General features: G+C 44.9%; 1 protein-coding gene across 1 annotated transcript in view; it reads left to right on the plus strand.

Moving 5' to 3' along the window:
* The first annotated feature begins 1830 nt into the window (after nt 1–1830).
* VWF (von Willebrand factor) overlaps nt 1831–19947 on the plus strand; it is a 249131-nt gene continuing 231014 nt past the window's right edge. The window contains exons 1-5 of the mRNA XM_006128153.4: nt 1831–1985; nt 5136–5190; nt 6655–6828; nt 12749–12851; nt 12948–13156. Coding sequence (XP_006128215.2) covers nt 5136–5190; nt 6655–6828; nt 12749–12851; nt 12948–13156 — 541 coding nt within the window. The 5' untranslated portion in view covers nt 1831–1985. The remainder of the gene's footprint in view (nt 1986–5135; nt 5191–6654; nt 6829–12748; nt 12852–12947; nt 13157–19947) is intronic.

Consider the following 19947-nt stretch of genomic DNA (forward strand, 5'->3'; position numbering starts at 1 on the left):
AAAATGGGGGGAGGAGAGGGGCAGAGTCACTTGGGGAGACACTTGGCGACCCTTTTGAAATGTAATGGCGACCCATATTTGGGTCCCGACCCATAGGTTGGGAAACCCTTCCATAAAGCAATGCTATGTTTCCCAAACATAAGAGACAGTGGAAATGAACAAGTAAGGTATCCAGTCCATTCCTCAGTGCTGTATAGCCCTCGACCACTTACTGCTTTGGCAAAAGAACTGTTACAATTACAAGCTATTACTTTAAATTTGTACGGGGTTTTCTGGTTCTGCTTGCAGTCTAGTGAACTCTTCAAGGAAGTGCACGACCTACGTTTGAACCAATCATTCTACAAAGAACTAGCTTAGAACAAAGCGGGTTGGATTTTGTCTCTGCTCTGGAATGCTAGAATTATGAGCTCTGTGAAATAAAGCCATGTTATTCTGCAACCTTTCAGATAGGTTCACAGCATACAATGAAGACAGAATATGTATTTTTTCCTATCCCCTCCACCTTCCCCACATCACTCCCCCAACCTTAACTTCCCCCTTCTACGCTGCATTAAATGTCAAGCTTCTGGTCCTTAACTTTCCAGCTGGCCATACTTTAGACCCTTTGGGTGAAATGCTGTCCCCGCTGTAGTCAGCAGCAAAACTAATTAGTGCCAGATTTTCACTTGTTGTACTCATCAGCTTTTTTTTTTTTTTTTTTGTGTGCTGGTGATGCAGCTGCTATTTATTCTCCTGTAAAAGAGAATCAACACGTAAGGCCCTTGGTAATGGAGCAAATTCTTCTCTTTTTACATGAGCCCAACTTCCACTGACTGGAGTTACATTGATCTATCTCCCATTGGGCTGTGTCTAGACCGCTGTTCTTTTGCTTGAAATGACCCTTAAAATTAGTTGGTATAGCTTTAGGCTGTATTAACTTCTCCGTGGATTCTGTCTCTTCCTGAGGACAGAGAAAAATTTCCTGGACAGAGGAAGGGTCTTTCCAATGGGGCTGCAATGGAGCAATAGCAGTCTCAATAGATCCCACATAGGAAAGTAGCTTGGGGCACTAAGGAACTGAATTGTAGTGGGAGTACAGAACCTCCACACAATATGGCCTTGTCTTGCCATACATTCTCTGCAATAAAATAAAATGGGTATCACTAATAACAAACTAATTAGAGAAATTAAAATAATAAAAGTAATCATATGGTGTGGCTTACTCTTTAAGCTGATCACATTTGAGAGGAAGAAAGAAATTTGCCTTGATGCAAATGTGAAGAAACTATGATCCCTTTGTTTTCTTTGTACAGTACCATGATATTTCTAAGAACTATGAGCAGAAACTGCAGCCATGCAGATAATTAAGGTTAAGTAAGTGAGTGCAAAAAAGTTTACATGCTCAGTGGAAGTAATTTGGGCTACAGGAGTATATGATTGGTGCTTTTTGTTTGAGGAAAAGAACACTAAATTGCATAACTAGCTCTGTGAATTATTTTTCCCACCTTGCTTTAAAGGTATCATATTGTCCTTTCAGGGTGGCAGAAAAGTACTAGATAGGATCTGTTATGGTATGGGAATGATCTATTATGGTATGGGAAATCCGATATTCCTCTGTGTCAGTAATACTCTTTCAGGTAGTTATGTTATATTACTTGTCTGGACAGTGAGGTTTCACACTCACAAATGCAAAACCCATTTCAAAGACTTATCTGTTATGTAAGTATTTAATACAATTTCCTCTCATTGTTTCTTTTTGGCAATTAAGGCAACTGATTTACATGATAGCAGTTTAGCACTATTGTGTTGAGAATCAGAGGGAAGCAAGGTTCTCCCGTTGTCTTTCCTCTTAATTGAGCAAGAGTTCCTGGCTTATATAAAAACAAAAAATTTCAGTCACAATCCATTTCAGCCCAGTCTTCTGAAGGAGAAAGAAGCCATGGCTTCCTAGGCTAAAGCTGACCATCTGAAAAGCTGATTTTGTTTGAACTTCTGCAAAGAAAAAGGTATTTATTTCTTATGAAACAGATTATAAAATTGCTCTCTTTCGAAAAAGCACAGTTTGCATTACATAGCGCCTTTTTTCGAAAGAGCACTTTCGATAAAAGGCGTTATTCCTCGTGAAATGAGGAGTACCAACGTCGAAAGAAAAGTCGCGTTCTTTCAATTTAATTTCGAAAGAACACGGCTGTAGTCTAGACGCAGGAGAAGTTTTTTCGAAAAAAGGCTACTTTTTTCGAAAAAACCCTGCAGTCTAGACACAGCCCAATGGGAGATAGATCAATGTAACTCCAGTCAGTGGAAGTTGGGCTCATGTAAAAAGAGAAGAATTTGCTCCATTACCAAGGGCCTTACGTGTTGATTCTCTTTTACAGAAATTTGGGTGTGATCTGATGGAGTTAATATATTGGCTATGAGTGTTTCTAAGGGAGAGCTGGCTAGAAAATGGAAATTCCTTCCTAAGGAAAAAAAGGGCTTTAAATGACTTTTTCCAGCCTAATTTGGGAGAAAAAGTTAAGAGCGCAGTTTTTAATTTCAGGGCAGGATTACCAGAAACATTCCATTGTGAATAGAATTTTTCAGCTTGATGGCTGCCACCTTGGAAGGCTCTTTTTAAGTTCACTTTCTCTTAGAAGAGGCAAAGGGTGAAAAACAAAGCAAATGGTAAAACTCCCATTGACTTTGGTGAAGTCAGGATTTCACCTCAGATCTATGCCTTGTGTACACTTATCTCAATGGGCGGTCAGACATCTTTGTGTTGTAAAGGGGTGCAAACGTGTTCAGGGTTGGAAACATTTGCCTGCATAGATTAGCGTGGACCTTTATAGACAGGCAGTCCCCAGGTTACATGGATCCGACTTACATCGAATCCCTACTTACAAACGGGGTGAGGCAACCCTGCACTAGCTGCTTCCCCCCAGCAGACCAGGGAGACGCGGAGTGGCTTTTCTCAGCAGACACCTCAGCTTGAGAATAAAGGACTGAGGGAAGTGAGGTGTGGGAGAATAAAACTGAGCTCTGGAGAAATGTTTGGCTAGAGTTTCTCCTACAATATGTACCAGTTCCGACTTACATACAAATTCAACTTAAGAACAAACCTACAGTCCCTATCCTGTACGTAACCCGGGGACTGCCTGTATATCACTCTTCCCTGAGGCAATATCATTTATAGGCCCACCTTGTCTTTCTAATGTCCAGACCCATATACTTACATCACTGAAATTCTTCCCCAGAAACATTAGGGAAAATATAAATCCTTAGGTAGCGTCTGTAGATCCTAGCTGGGTATTACAGTTGAGTGAGCTAATTTTATTTTTGCTGGACTGTCAAATAGTTGGTAATTGAAACTTAGTATTGAAGAGTTTTAATTTTTGTAATAATTTGGTAACAATTGTAGCGTGAGGTGTATACAGCCCAAGGTAGACACCAAGTAAATTAGAATCATACAGCCATCCCATTGATCCTGTGCTGATAGCTCATGTTACTTACTGAAAATGGAAAACACCATTATGCTTTTCTTTTAAAGTATGGATTTGTAGGGTAATGTTATTGGATTATCATGAAAGACCATTACAATTCCATTTTCCAGTATGAAGCAGAACCTGAAGCACAAGCTAAATGTGAGTCAACAGTGTGACACTGTTGCAAAAAAAAAAAAAAAAAAAAAAAAAGCAAAATATGATTCTGGGATGCATTAACAGGAGTGTTGTGAGCAAGACATGAGAAGTCATTCTTCCACTCTACTCTGCGCTGATTATGCCTCAGTTGGAGTATTGTGTCCAGATCTGGGCACCACATTTCAAGAAAGATGTGGGAACATTGGAGAGAGTCCAGAGAAAGCAACAACAACAAAAAAGATTAAAATATAACCTATGAGGGAACGTAAGAACATAAGAACGGCTGTACTGGGTCAGACAAAAGGTCCATCTAGCCCAGTAGCCTGTCTGCCGACAGTGGCCAGCACCAGGTCCCCCAGAGGGGGTGGATCGAAGACAACGATCAAGAGATTTGTCTCCTGCCTTCCTTCTCCAGCCTCTGACAAACAGAGGCCAGGGACACCATTTCTATCCCCTGGCTAATAGCTTTTTATGGACCTAACCTCCAGGAAATTAGCTAGCTTCTCTTTAAACTCTGTTATACTCCTAGCCTTCACAGCCTCCTCTGGCAAGGAGTTCCACAGGTTGACTATACGCTGTGTGAAGAAGAACTTTCTTTTATTAGTTTTAAAACTGCTACCCATTAATTTCAATTGGTGTCCTCTAGTTCTTCTATTATGGGAACTAATAAATAACTTTTCTTTATTCACCCTCTCCATACCACTTATGATTTTATATACCTCTATCATATCCCCCCTCAGTCTCCTCTTTTCTAAACTGAAAAGTCCCAGTCGCTTTAACCTCTCTTCTTATGGGACCTGTTCCAAACCCCTAATCATTTTAGTTGCCCTTTTCTGAACCCTTTCCAAGGCCAAAATATCTTTTTTGAGGTGAGGAGACCAGATCTGTACACAGTATTCAAGATGTGGGCGTACCATAGTTTTATACAGGGGCAGTAAGATATTCTGTGTTTTATTTTCTATTCCTTTCTTAATAATTCCTAACATCCTATTTGCCTTTTTGACCGCTGCTGCACACTGTGTGGAAGTTTTCAGAGAACTATCCACGATAACTCCAAGATCTCTTTCCTGATTTTTCATGGAACGAGGTGTACCGGTAGCTCAAATTAGAGAGCCTAATTCGAACTACCTACTCTGTGCTGCATGTAGCCACGGGCACGGAGTCCGCATTAATGGGGATTTAAAAATGGCGGCACCCGGCAAGATGCAAATGAAGCCCGGGATATTTAAATCCCGGGCTTCATTTGCAACTTCGAATGCCTCCATTGGCCACCCTAGTTCCAACTAGGGTGGCAGTATAGACATACCCTCAGGGATGATCTAGACGGTGCTTGGTCCTGCTGTGAGGGCAGGTGACTGGACTTGATGACCTTTCGAGGTCCCTCCCAGTTCTAGTGTTCTATGATTCTAATACAAAGAAATTCATGAGGACAAAAAAACAAACTCTTGTTAAGAATCAAAATGAGCGCCCCCCCCCAAATAGTTCTCAGTATGTTAAATATTGACAATGAATGTTCTAACATCTCTTTTATTATAACAGATGATCTCCTTCACAGTCCTGCTAATAGAGTTAGCACTGCCCATTGTAATAACAGGTAGGAATGCATGTAGTTTCTAATACTTAAGCAAATGGAACTTTTTATTCCTTTTACAATAATTTCTTTATTCCTTATATAATTCTGCCAAACTTACTATGGCAACAATACCATCAGTGTCCAAAGACATGAAGAGAGCTGTTACTTATTGCCTGTGCTCTGCACCAAATGTGCTGCGGGCAAAATCCTTCCCTCTCACTGACTCCCATTTAAATCAGTGGGCTGACATGGACTATGAGTAATGCCCTGGTGAGTTGAATGGGACTCTGCAGGTATGGAAGTTTGCCAGCATGAAACTCATTTTCTGAAGTAGTTAGAAGCATTTGAAATAGAAATAAGGAGAAAAAGAAGTTCTGATTTAGATATCCATTCACTTACTGGGTTGTGCCACAAAAGCTCAGGATACCATCTACATTTTTGTTAGTCTCTAAGGTGCTGCATGACCATTAATTAAGGGTGTTTTTTTTATTAGAGACTCTCACCATTAACTAATATATATAGATTGGCATATCAAGATTATGTTCTGTGTAAAAATTAGAGTCAACATTTTGAAACTTAGGTATTTGAATAGATGTTTCAATTGTTCAGCACCTCCTTAAAATCATGCTACTTAGGCCTGGATCCTGCAAGTTACAATTAAAAGGTGGACCCTCGAATCCTCGAATCAGTGGAGGATCATCCTATGTAGTAACTTGCAGGATAGGAGCCTGATTTATATGCTTAAAATGTGGAGTTATGTCATTACCTTTAAGCACCAAAGTTAGAAAATTTTGACCTAGCGTAATAGGTGTTAACGAGTGAAATGTTTCAGGAAAGCAAATACAAAAGGGACATGCATAGAGCCAAAGTAAATTCATATTTAAATTGGAACAGATATTCCAGGAAATGTATTTGCATAACTTGGCCAGCTGTGTGCTTATCTGCACAATTTGGTCCAACTGAGTCACATGGTATGTAACCGAGGTCAGGGATTGGCTGAAAATGTGTATAATGCTGCCATTTCCAGCACTTATGTTTTCAGTGGGTATTTGATTATTTTCATTCTAATCAGGTTCCAGTAAGTACTTTAAAAATTATATTTATTACAGTGGCATATCTGAGGTCATTAGTCAAATCCCAGAATTTCATTCAGAAAAATGTCCGTCTGCCCTGTTGAATAATATGCTCAGACAATTTCTGTAAAATATAGGCCAGATATTCAGCCCTAATGTAAATTGACCTTGGAGTGGATCTTTTGTTCTGCTGGTAAAAAATGGGACAGTTCCATTGTAGCCACTCAAGTAGCTCCACAGATTTCCCCATGCTGAACTGTTGGGACAGTGAATTTTAAGACTGCATGGAACTCAACTGAAGTTGGCTGATTTATACCAGCTGAGAACTTGACCCATAGACCGTCACATGAAGCTCCCAGGTGATAAAACAATTGCTTGATTTTTACATATCAAATTGTGCTTTGATATCCAGGATCATCAGATTTGTTGCTGGCAGAGGGACAAACAGAGGAGCCATCTCTTCCCCGCTGCAGTCTTTTTGGAGATGATCACATCAAAACATTTGATGAGTCTTTCTATGACTTTGCTGGGGACTGCAGTTACCTCCTGGCTGGAGACTGTCACAAGCGTTCCTTCACGCTAATAGGTGAGTTGGAGTAGGATGTCAGAGAGCAGCAAATATGGAACATTATTGGGACTTCAGTATCCCCCTCTATTAGTTCTTCCACATGGGGGGAAGAACACTAGTAAAGTTTCCAATGCTGCCTTTTGCCAGAGAGGAAGGACAGCTAAACCAATGAGTCTTGGCGGCTCTACGGACCTATCTACAAAGACCTCCTGTTTCTCCAAAGTGGCTTTTAATGGTTCTTGTCTTGATAAATTACTGTAGAACAGAGATTTCCTCATTCGCTCTTGTGTAATGAGGAAAAGTGGGCAGTATTTTAAGTGTTGCCAGGATAGAGAAGATTTTCAAAGCAGACTAAGGGTATGTCTACAGCACTAATTTGAACTAACAATTCAAATTAGTTAATTCGAACTAGTGCATCTAGTCCTAAAAACTAGTTCAAATTAGCATTTTGCTAATTTGAACTAGCATGTCCACATTGAGTGGACCCTGAACCGAAGTTAAGGCTGGCCGGAAGCAGTGCTGGCAGGACATCAGGTTAGGACTTAGAGTGTGGAGCTGCTGCCTCAGGCTAGCCGAGGGCTGTGCTTAAAGGGACCTGACCCCCACCCCGGACAGACAGTTCTCAGGGTTCCCCGCTTGCTTGTCTGCCTCGATGAGGGACAGCAAAGCAGTCCTGGCTTGGAGTGCCCCGAATGCCCACACTCGGCACATCACAGCACTCGGCCATCAGCCCGGCTGCACTTGCCTCAGGCTGCCATCCGGGGAGGTCAATCGGGGGGCTGCAGGAGATCTTCCACCCCGAGGAGCCCGCAAAGCCACCCCAGTCCTCCTCATCGGGGGCCCGTACCCCATTCCTCCCTCACCTCCTTCCACTTACCCCTTTCTAGCCCCCCTTCCTGATGTAAAAAATATACATCATGTGTGTTCAAAAATAGAAACTCTCTTTATTTAACAAAACTGGGCGGGGGGGGAGGGAATTAACCTCTGGGGAGACTGGGAAAAGGAGGTGGGAGAGGGGAAGAGAGAAGGTGGGAGAGGGGAGGGGAAAACCTGGGAGGAGGGAGCTGGAAGGGGGAAGCCAGGGGAAGAAGGAGGAGGGGAAGTATCAAACTATGGTACGCCATATCTTCAGTACTGTGTACAAATGTGATCTCCTCACCCCAGAAAAGATATTTTGGCCTTGGAAAGGGTTCAGAAAAGGGCAACTAAAATGATTAGGGGTTTGGAAGAGGTCCCATATGAAGAGAGGCTAAAGAGACGGGGACTGTTCAGCTTAGAAAAGAGAAGACTGAGGGGGGATATGATAGAGGTCTATAAAAGCATGAGTGGTGTAGAGAGAGTGCATAAAGAAAAGTTCTTCATTAGTTTCCATAATATAAGGACTAGAGGACACCAAATGAAATTAATGGGTAGCAGGCTTCAAACTAATAATAGAAAGTTCTTCTTCACAAAGCAAATAGTCAACCTGTGGAACTCCTTGCCACAGGAGGCTGTGAAGGCTAGAACTATAACAGAGTTTAAAGAGAAGTTAGATAAAGTCATGGAGGTTGGGTCCATGGAGTGGTATTAGCCAGGGGGTAGAAATGGTGTCCCTGGCCTCTGTTTGTGGAAGGCTGGAGAGGGATGGCATGAGACAAATGGCTTGGTCATTGTCTTCGGTCCATCCTCTTCAGGGTACTTAGTGTGGGCCGCTGTCGGCAGACAGGCTACTGGGCTAGATGGACCTTTGGTCTGACCCAGTACAGCCATTCTTATGTTCTAAGCTCAGGGCTCAGGGTCGGGGGGGCTCACTGGACTACCTTGATTTTCATGCAAACCTGCTCCTGGGTTCGCATGTGGCCTTTGGTGGCCAGGCTGGCAGCTATCCTGCCCTAGACGGCCACTTTCCTGTGCCTAGTGCGGAGGTCGTGGACTTTGGAGGCCTCCCCCCAAACCTGGATGAGGTCCACGATCTCTGCACTAGACCAGACGGGCGCCCGCCTCTTGTGGCCCCGGGCAGGCTCCTGGGAGCTGCCATCCTGGTCCCGGGAAGAGGCGGAGGGCTGGGTGGCAGTGGGTGGCTGGCTCGTGCCGTGCCAGGTGCAGGGTCTGCTGGCTGGGTGCTGGCAGGCTTGCACCTGGCATGGGCACCGTAGCCAGCCCGTGCCCCTTTGAGGGCTCTGGAGCTGGGAGGGGGGCAGATGAGTTTCCCTGGTGGTGCCCAGAGTGGCCACCAGGGCAAGCTGGGAAGGGCTAGCCTCCCACTAGTTCGAATTAAGTGGCTACACAGCCCTTAATTCGAACTACTTAATTCGAACTAGGCATTACTCCTCGTAGAATGAGGTTTACCTAGTTCGAATTAAGTTCAAACTAGCGGTTTGCCTGTGTAGCGCCTTTGAAAATTAATTCGAACTAACGGCTGTTAGTTCGAATTAACTTTGTAGTGTAGACATGCCCTAAGGGATTTAGCCACATGACTCCCATAAAAATTCATGCAGATTGAATGCTAAATCCTTTGATAGTCTATCTACTCAGCACAGAAGCCTGTGAGGCACAAGTATATTTAAGGTCAGCCTTTGTTCCAGGAAACCTAGGGTTTGTCTTCCCTTAAGTTGAAGGTACAGGTTGTACCTCTCTTAAGCAGGCCTCTCTGGTCCAGCAACATCCATGGTCTGGCAGGACCACAGATGTTCCTGGACCATAGAGTCCAGGTATAGGGAGGTCTGGCCATGGAGCAGGAGTGCAGTGGGGTGGGGGGGAAGGCGGTGGCTCAGCCAGGAGCTCTGTATGTGTGTGTGGTGGGGGGGCGGGGGGAAGGGCGCAGCTGGGCAGTAGCAGGGGGCTTGCAGCAGCTGCACAGCTCTCGTCCCAGTGCCAGTCAGGAAGCTCCAGCCCTGGCTGCATAGCTCCAGTCCCAGTAGTGGACAGGCAGCTCTAGCTCTGTCCACACTGCTCCAGTTCCTGCCATGCAGCTGCAGCCCTGGTGGTAGACAGGGAGCTCTGGCCCTTGCCATGCAACTTCAGCCCCAGCAGCAGCAAGGCCAGCAGGAGCTGGAGAGTTCCAGCCCAGGGAGCAACCAGGCAGCAATGGGGTGGGCTGGAGCCCTAGCAGCAGATGCAGTGGGGAGGGGAGAGCAGCGGTTTAGCACAGGTCAGGAGAAGAGCCTCGGGTCCGGCAAAACCCTTTGTTTGGGACCAGTCAGGTCCTGAGGGTGCCAGACCAGGGAGGTCCAACCTGTATAGCTTCCAGTTAGAGGAAATGTTAGACATTAGCATTAATTCAGATTGAGCTAGTGTGCTAAAAATAGTAGAGTAGCTGAGGCAGGATGAGCTAGCTGCCCTGTATAAGATCCCATGTGAAACCATAAGAATCTACTTGGCTACTAGTCCCTTTCACTGCGATAGCAACATACAAATTTCATTCAACAGGTAATTAGACTGTGGAACTCACTGGCACAGGATAACATTGAAGCCAAGAATTCACTGAGATTCAAAGAAGGAATGGATGTTTATGTGGATGAAAAGAATGTCCGGCTAAGGTTCAGGCAGTCATTTAAATACCCTGTGCTTCAGGGTTTAAACCAATCTAACTATTAGGGCAGGGGTGGGGAAACTGAGGCCCGGGGGCTGGATGTGACCCCCTCGGCTTGCCTGGATCCGGCCCCCGAGGCTCAGGAACCCCCCAGCATTGGGAAGGGGCTGAAGCATACGAAATCTATTAGCCTGCACCCCACCCCCACCCCCACCCCTAGGGTGTGGTATGCGAGGCAAGTGTCTTTTTCCTTCTCAGTCAGGGGCCACATCAACTTCTCACTTTTCTTTTGTGCAAATATTCTGCATTATTCACTTAAAATTAAAGTTTCCCATAAATAGCCTTGCCAATGTGACCCACTGCAGAAAGTGACCGCAAAAAGGATGTGAAAAGAGTCAAAGCAAAATGGGTTAAAAATTCAGTTAGCTACACAGGCAGTTTTTCAGGCATAACTCATCAGTACAGCCTCAACACTGTACAGATTAATCACGTGTTTAACTTTCCACATGGAGAGTAGTCTTAAGGTCTATCTACACTATCGTTAAAAAGCTGTGATTGGCCAGTGCAGGGCTGTTTCATTTCAGTGTAGGCTTCTGGGCTTGGACTACATCCCAGGATCTGGGACTCTCCCACCTCACAGGGTCTTAAGGGCACGTCTACACTACAGAACAAAACGAAACAAACCCCCTTGGTAACAAGTCTTAAAGGACGTGTCAGGTGGTTCAGGTTTGCACTCCACGGCTAACATTAGCAGTGTAGTCCGGGCTCTGGAACCTTCCTCCTAACTAGATCTCAGAACCCAGGCTTTGGTGTGAGCCTGAATGTCAACGCTGCTGTTTTTAGCCTTGTAGGGCATGCCTGAATCAGCTAACCTGCGCTCTGAGACTCCCTCCTGCATCTGCTAGTTTTTTCTTAACTCTGCTGAGTAATGCTTTGTCTCCTCTACAGGGAGTGTAAACTCTTCATTGTTTGTATTACTGTACTGCTCACCAGTCCCAGCAGGGTTCCCTCTATGCACAGCTTCACAGGGGATTAATCAGCCCTGTCCACTCAGAGGCTCAGTGCTCAGGTGCATGGAGGTGACTGGGCGGGGCTGATTAATCACCTGTGAAGCTGTGCTGCCCCACAGCTTAGAGGGAACACTGGTCCCCAGTCATGGACCAAAGTACCCTCGTATAATAATAATAATATGGCCTCTGTCCACTGAGCTTTTAATCTAAGCATACAACAATAGATAGATACAGGCACATGTTGGAGCGCAAGGAAACAGTGAGATAGTGTTTGTCAGTAAGACAGGCAATGATCACAAAACCCCGGCAGGTACCAAGTTTATTGTCGGCATCATGGCAAAGGAGAATTTTCAGGAGGGATTTGAAAGTGGTTGAGGTTGGTAGCTGTGCAAATGTTTCTGACCCCCCACATACGAGTGGCAAAATAGGAGAAAGCACAAAGACGTGTGTTCGACAGTTTAACGAGTGATGGAGGCTGGAATGATGGGCCAATTGGAGATGAACATCAACAGCTTGGCAGTGAATGAGAGATGAGAAGTAGGGTGTGGATTGACCTTTGGGTGTCTTGATAGTGAAGACAGTTAACTTTATGCTCGAAACAAAGAAATGGGGAATCTAGTTGAGGGATTGAAGGTAATGGATTGACTATGGTCAAAATGATGGCTTAGGACTATGTTTCTCAACCTTTTTCCATTTGTGGATCCTAAACAATGTTGTTTATCGGAACCAGACCCCTTTGGAAATCTTAGGTAGCATCTGCAGACCCTGAAGGGTCCACATACCACAGGTTGCAAATCACTGAGCTAAGAAAATGATCTTTGCAGCAGCATTCTGAATGGGGTATGGTGGAGCAAGATTGCATTTGTCATGGGCCAAGGATGGGATGTATTAGTAATCAGGATACAAGATGATGAGAGCTTGGATGAAAGTTTAGCTTGTGGATTGATAGGAACGAATGGCCATATCTTAGAGATGCTATATCTGTGTAATTTAGATGCGTCTTGGATGCGAGGACCTAAAGAAGAGAGGTCTGAGCTGAAGATAACACAGTGGCTATGATGCTGAGAGATAGGCAGGCAGGCAGGCCGGTGGAGTTATCCACAGGGCTTGAGAAATGTAGTAAAGAGGTGGCTTGGTGGTGGTGGTGGTGAGTTATTTTTTAGCCATTTTGAGCTTGGGTTTGGGACTCTCTTCTCCTCTGTGTTTATATTGTGTCTGGCACAATGGAGCCCTGATCTCAGAGGGTATACCAGCACTGCTAGCCTACAAATAATGAACAATAATTATTATTTGGGGTTCACGTTTGTATAAATCAAGGCAATGCTCTCTAAATCTGAATGCATTTGAAAAGAACAACAATCAAGCAGAAGAAGCTCAATTTAATAAAAAGAAAAACAAATCTCTTGTGTCTTTGCAGGTGACTACCAGAATGGAAGAAGAAACAGCTTCTCTGTGTATCTGGGAGAATATTTTGATATTCACTTGGCTTTAGATGGAACTGTGACCCAGGGGGACAAAAGGTAGGCAGTGCAAAAGTGAATGAGGTGAGCTAGAAAGTGTGGTTTTCGTGTTGTTTTTGGCATCACATCCTGAGCAATTTTTATTTTTCTTAACAGGGTTTCCATACCCTTTGCCTCCCAGGGGATATTTGTAGAGACCCAGGCAGGTTATTATAAGATATCCAGTGAGGACCATGGCTTTATGGTGAAGATTGACAGCAGTGGGAATATTCAAATACTGTTTGCAGACAAGCACTATAATAAAACGTGTGGCCTTTGTGGCAACTTCAATAAATTTGCCGAAGATGACTTCACAACACAGGAAGGTGAGGTTCAAAATATTAACTATATATTTTTTTAATGTACATTCCAGTAGCATTTTTCTTGAGGTCTGATTCCACAACAGAACCTGAATCTCAGTGATTTAGCAATGAGTTTTCTTCACAAAACCTTGTCATGGTATCACATTCTGATGTGACAGCAAAATATGTGACTGCATTCTTTAGTCTCCCCCTTCCCTTAATGTTTTATCCCCGAGGAAACCCGAGGGCCTTAGGGATCCTGTTTTTACCAACTTTCATTCTAGAAGTTTCCACACATGAGGTAATTGGGATTAGGAATGACGTTTAAATAACGTTTAAATAATGTTAAATAGAAATGACAAAACGTGTGTCATGATGAAACATCTCTATAACAGAATGAACATTCAGTGATCCTTTGGGGTCTTCTAAGGTAAGTAGCATGCTTCCCTCAGGGGGCATGTTCTCCACACCAAGGCCTGGTCTTTTGGCCCATACATAAATGTGTTTTAAGTATGGAATAGGAACCCCTGGGTTAATGCTGACAGCTTCTCTTTGTGGGCTTAAAAGCAAATAATGCTACATAGAACAGCTGGCTCTGACACACAACTGCCTTGCCAAAGACATCTCCCTCAATCTGCAGAGGCCTGTTTGTGATTCTGAGGTTATGTGGAGTGTGTCTGTGTGTGCAGAGAGCAGGAATAATATTACTTTGGCTCCTCTCCATCCTATATATATTTATACATACTAGCCTTTTGTGGTTAAGCCTACAAGTGTAAGGATGGACTTAGTTTGACTCTGAAAGGCAATCTCTGTGTAACTGCCACCAGATAGATTTGAACCTGGGAGCTCAGTGTAGGAGTCTCTACAGCAGTGCTTCTTAAACTTTTTAAGACCAAGGAAAAAAACCAAACAATAATTTTTTTTATTATGAGGAACACCAAAGATTTTTGGTTGAGCAAAAAAAAAGGTTTGGGGGGTGGGAAGAAGGCAGTGGCGGATTTAGGGCAGGGCGAGCGGGGTGGCTTCCCCGGGCCCTGCGCTTCCCGAGGTCCCGCGCATGTGCCGTGGCACATGCACCGTGTCAAAGGGTGGCCCCCGCGAAATTTCGCTGCCCGGGGCCCCGCGGCACTCTCATCCGCCCCTGGAAGAAGGGTCAGGGAAAAGTTATCGAGGAAAGAAAAAGGTCAGGGGGGCCAATTTGATTTCTGTTTTTCTCCACGGCACACCTCCGACTGCCTCAGAACACAGTTTAAGAAACACTGCTCTGCAGCTTGAGATATGAAGCCAGCTGGCACTCAGCCTAGGCTGAAAAGCTTCCTTGCTCTTATCGTAAGTGGTCTAAGTGCAAGCACATGGGACAGTGACCCACACTAGGTGTGTGGGTTACATACTTCCCCTAGCTGAGGAATCACATCCCAACCTTCAGAGACCCAATTGAAATCCTGGATAAGCTTCCTGTAATCACCACCAGATGGATTTGAACCTGGGATCTTGGGGTAGGAGCCACTACAGCTAGAGCTATGAAGCCAGCTGGCTCTCAGCCTAAGCTGTAGAGCTCCCTTGTTCTTATTGCTTGCTGTACCTGATCTAAGTGCCAACACATGGGACAGTTAACCACACTTGCTTCAGAGAAACCTACTTCGCTTTCACTCTGAGCCATTTACTCTGTGGAGGAAGAAGGAGTTGCCATTGAATGAAGAGTTTTATAAAATGGAGAGAATGCTGAACTAAATAGCAGAGAAGAACTTGGTACATGTCTAGTAAAGATACCATAAGGCTGGCTTGGAGAATAGGGGACATGGTTTCAGTGAATGAAAACCCTAAGTGGGTTGTGCCAAAAATGTCTGCTCCTGTCTTATTCAATGGAAATAGTCAGTGAAAAGCCCAACACACAGAATTCCAATCTAGACCACAGTTTGTGGATGTTAGGGTCTAGAGTCAGGCCCTTTTCTAGTGATAATAAACAGAGGTGGAAGAAGTAAGAGCACAATCAGTAGGTTCCATTTCAGGATAGGCAGCCATGTTCTCATTTACCTTGATTTAGAGTAATGGGACAAGCTCCATGAATTAGCAACCCTAAAATATCCAAGGTCATCTTCTACCACTGCTGCTTCCATGATCTGTAGATTGAGAGGGTGCATCTACACTGCACCGTAGGTCGAAATAAGCTACACAATTTGAGCTACGCAAAGTGTGTAACTTATTTCGATGTTATTTCAAAATAGCTTGTTTTGTAATTTGGCACTCTCTACATATGGAATGAGGTTCACAGGGATGTTGGAATAGTGAGCCCATTATTTTTCAAAATAACAGGCTTGCTGTTAAGACATGGGGTAGCTATTTCGGGATACCTCAGGTATCTTGAAATAGTGCTTCATTGTATACATAGCCAGAGTGTCTGAAAATTTATCTTCCTGCTAAAAACAGCAAGACTTAGGCTAGGTCTACACTGCAAAGAAAAGTTGGAAAAAGATACGCAAATTGTGAACCTAAATTTACATATCTTTTTCCACTTTTCTTCCGAAACAGGCTTTTCCGACATTTGGCCCATTTACACGGCACCAAATTTTGGAAAAAATTCCTCTTTCAGCACATCCCTTCTTCCTCACAGAATGAGGATTACAGGGGTGGCAAAAGAATGCGTCCACTTCTTTGGAAATTGTTCCGAAAAAGTGGACGTGGTCCTTGGATTCAGCAGAGGTTTTCCAGGATACTGGGGGTATCCCGGAAAAGCTCTGTAGTCTAGACATAGCCTTACAGAAATACTGACTCAGCAAGGTGGTATGACAATAATAAAAATATATTAAAAATATATATTTAATAAAAATATATTAAAAATAAAAAGAGATGCAAGAATACAAAGGGTGGAGGAGTAATTTCCGGTACCCTTCAATAGACTGCTGCTGGAGTCTCCCTTGCTGTGTCCCTGTTACACCATGAAGCCTCTAATTCTGCAGCAGGCTGCTCAAGGGCCTTCCTGTCGAAGACAGCTTGCAGTACAGTGGGATAAGTTAGCAGCTCTACCTGCCTTTTTAACATGAGCCAAGAGATCTTTCATGTAAGCTGCTCCAGAAAGCATCAGAATGGACACTACTAAAATAAGAAATATCATCTGTCTGTTCCCATCTTCATAATTTTACTTGCTGTCTCTTAGCCATATTAGAAGTGTGTAAGAATCATCCCCAACTCAGCTCTCAGTAAGACAGTGACACGGAGATCAGGATGGCCACTTTATATGGCTTGATCTTGCAGTCAAAATTCTTATTGGGTTCAGTGCCTCTGTTGTTTACTGTTAAGCTTTTGCCTATGTACTGGCTGTTGGACAGGGACCAATCCCATTGATTGCCATCTATAGGAATAATTATGGTTTGGATGTTTGTTGATGATTGAAGCAAGATCCCTTGAGTTTTTTAACTAAAATAATAGAAACAGAGAAAAGGATGTTGCACAAAGGTATAAAAAGGCTGTCCGGTTCTGAAAGACACTGAACTCTGACTTCAGAGAAAGTAGCAGTTTAGGGTTGGGTCCAGAGGAAGAGAAATGGACAACTGGTACTAGTGAACACAGGCCAGTTCTTACAGTGCAGCCAGAGAGTACCCAGAAGAAACAAAGGTGCCATTTCTACCCCTTCTATCCTGGCCTGTCTAGTCCCTGATCTGGACCCCTGCTGCAATTTCTTTTGGCTGTTGAGGACCCTGCAGGCTATTTTACCAGCTGGAGATCACTAAGGTGCTGGAGGGATGCCCTCAATCATGGTAAATAAGGAGAAAAAAATATGAATGGAGGAAAAAGGAATGTTCAGTTTAGTAAACAGTATATATTAAGAATTTATCTTTTCCCTTGTCTCTCTGTACTGTGACTCCTTCCTTTGGTTCTGTATGAAAGAACAGTCAGGCAAAATAACCATACTGGGATTCCTGGTGCCCTTCAAATCTACAACTTTCACTCTGCAATGAACTTTGAGGGATAGGTAGTGTAGCAAACCCATGGCATCCCAAAGTGCCACTATGCTGTACACTGTGGCTACCTGGCATTTCACAGAATTATAGATGTGCAGGACTGGAAGATTCTCTGAGAGGTCTTCTAATCCAGCGGGTCTTCTGAAAGTGGTAAAATCTGGAATGGGTGAGAGCCACTGCTCTTATCCAGTCCCCTGTAGTAATGGCAGGACTAAGTATTATCTAGACCACACATTGGCAACCTTCGGTGCATGCAAGGTGATTTTCACTTGCACGTGAGCCTTCCCCCCCCCCCCCCCGCTGATCTGGCATGCGGAGAACATTAGCCCTCTACCTACCTCCCTCCTGTCGCCCCCCTCCTCCAAAGAACATAGGCGCTCTGGGCACTTTCCTGAGGCGGTGTGCAGTTTACAGAGTCCAGATCATTTTTCGAGTCCTGGTGAACCCACTGTGGCTGCCCCACCACTGCACACAACATGGCTCCCTCCCTCCCCCAGTGGGATTGCACCCTGGTCTGGCTGTGCTGTCACCTCCTCCATCTCCAGGCAGCGGCTGCCACTTCTGGGGGTGGCATGGCAGCTGGGTCTGAGGTAAAACCTGGTGGAGCTGATCCCAGACCTCAGCGCCTTGGAGCTGCCACTTCAGCCCCGGGAGGGGCCATTGCAACGCAGGGCACACTTGGGCTTGGCAGGTGTGCTCCATGCACTGCTGCTCTCTCCCCCCCCCCAGCTTGTTGGGGGAGCAGCAGCACATGAAGCCACCCACTCTGCTGCTCTCTGCCGTGAGCTGAGTCTGGCGGGGAAGGTCAGGGCTTTCTTCACCTCCCACCGGATGGCCTCTGAGTGGGAAGCCAGAGCTGGGACGGCTGTGTGGGCTCATTACACAGTGTGTGTGTGTGTGTGGGGGGGGGGTTAGCTCCCTTCCACTCCCCATGCCGCTGGGGGAATGGCAGCACAGTGACGTGTGAGGCTTTTCCCACTGCCAGGGGGTGCAAAGTCAGGTATGTGTCCCCCCCCATGCACAGACCCCCACATCCCAATCATCCTCACTCCCTCCCTCCCCTGCCAAGACCCTATACCCCCAGCTTGTTCTTATACCTTCCCTAGTTCCTGTCCCCTGCCTCCTGGCCACACACTGCATCCCCCCTTGCTCCTTCTCCCTCCAGCTTGCCAGACACCCCACTCCAAGCCTGCTTCTGTATCCCAGCTCCCTCCCAGACCCTGTATTCCCATCACTATCCCACTTACTGGTAGGCCTGTCTTGCACACTGGATCCTTCATTTTTGTCCCTACCCCAGAACCTAAGAGGGTCCTAATCTTCCCTTTAAAAACCTCTAGTATGACATTTCATAATTTCCCTAAGCAATTTAGTCCAGTGCTTTACTATCTTGACAGTTGGGAAATTTTTCTGAATGTCCAACCTAAATTGTCCATGCTGCGATTTAAACCCTTTATTTCTTGTCCTATCCCCAAAGATTGAGCACATTTTTCCTCCCTTGTTCTTGTAGCAACCTTTTATGTCTGTGGAAAAAATGGGGTTGTTTAGTCTAGAGAAGCTGAAGAGGGATATGATAACAGTTTTCAATCTTCCCTCATGGGTTATAAACCTGAATGATTTTTGTTGCTCTCCTTTGGACTTTCTCCAGTTTGTCTACCTCTTTCCTGAAGAGTCTTGCCCAGAACTGGACACGAAATTCCAGTGTGGAGTAAAATGGGGGAATTACTTCTCATGTCTTGCTAACAACACTTCTGCTAACATCCCAAAGTGATGTTTGCTTTTTTTTTTGGCAATTGTGCTACACTGTTGACTCATAGGATATGTCTAAACTAGCCCCCTAGTTCGAACTAGGGAGGCTAATGTAGGCGTTTGAACTTGCAAATGAAGCCTGGGATTTAAATATCCTGGGCTTTATTTGCATGTTCCCGTCTGGTCGCCATTTTTAAATGCCACTCGTGGAATGAGGAGTAACAGTTAATTCGAACTGAGGAGTAACAGTTAATTCAATATAAGGAGTTAGTTCTAATTACCGTTTAACTGCCGCATGTGGCCACGGGCAGTTAGTTCGGACTAAGCGGGATTTTAAAATGGTGACGCCTGGGAACATGCAAATGAAGCCCGGGATATTTAAATCCCGGGCTTCATTTGCAACTCCGGTTGCCCTCATTTGCCTACCTAGCTCGAACTAACGAGCTAGTGTAGACATACCCATATTTAGCTTGTGATCCTCTATTACCCCCAGATCTCTTTCTGTAGTACTTCTTCCTCAGCAGTCATTTCCCATTTTGCATGCATGCAATTGATTGTCCCACTTGTACTAAGAGGAGTACTTTGGATTTCCCCTTACTGAATGTCACCCTGTTAATCTAGTTTATCTAGTTTGTCCACTTTCAGTTTGGCATCATCCACTGACTTTGTAAATGTGCTCTCTTAGCCATTATCTAAATCACTGATAAGGATGTTGAACAGAACATCTGTTCTGTGGGACTCCACTTGATATTCCCTTCTAGCTTCACTGTAAACCACTGATGATTAATCTCTGGGGATGGTTTTCCAATCAGTATTGCAGCCATCTTCTACAGGTTGGACCTCCCTAGTCTGGCACCCTTGAGACCTGACCAGTCCCAAATGAGGGAATTTGCTGGATCAGGGGAGGTCCCCTGCCACCGGTCTCCCAGGACACTGCCTCTCCCTCTGGCTGGCTCTGCTCTGGCTCCATTGCCACTGGGTTCCAGCCCTGCTGCTACAGGGTTTGGGCTCTGGCACATTGCTGTCAGCTGGCTGAAGTGACAAGGACTGGGCTCTGTGGCTGCCCTGCTTCTGTCTTGCCTGGGGATTCCTGGAGACTAGGCTCTGAGG

Source organism: Pelodiscus sinensis, chromosome 1 (genome assembly GCF_049634645.1).
Source record: "Pelodiscus sinensis isolate JC-2024 chromosome 1, ASM4963464v1, whole genome shotgun sequence".
Lineage (NCBI taxonomy): Eukaryota > Metazoa > Chordata > Testudines > Trionychidae > Pelodiscus > Pelodiscus sinensis.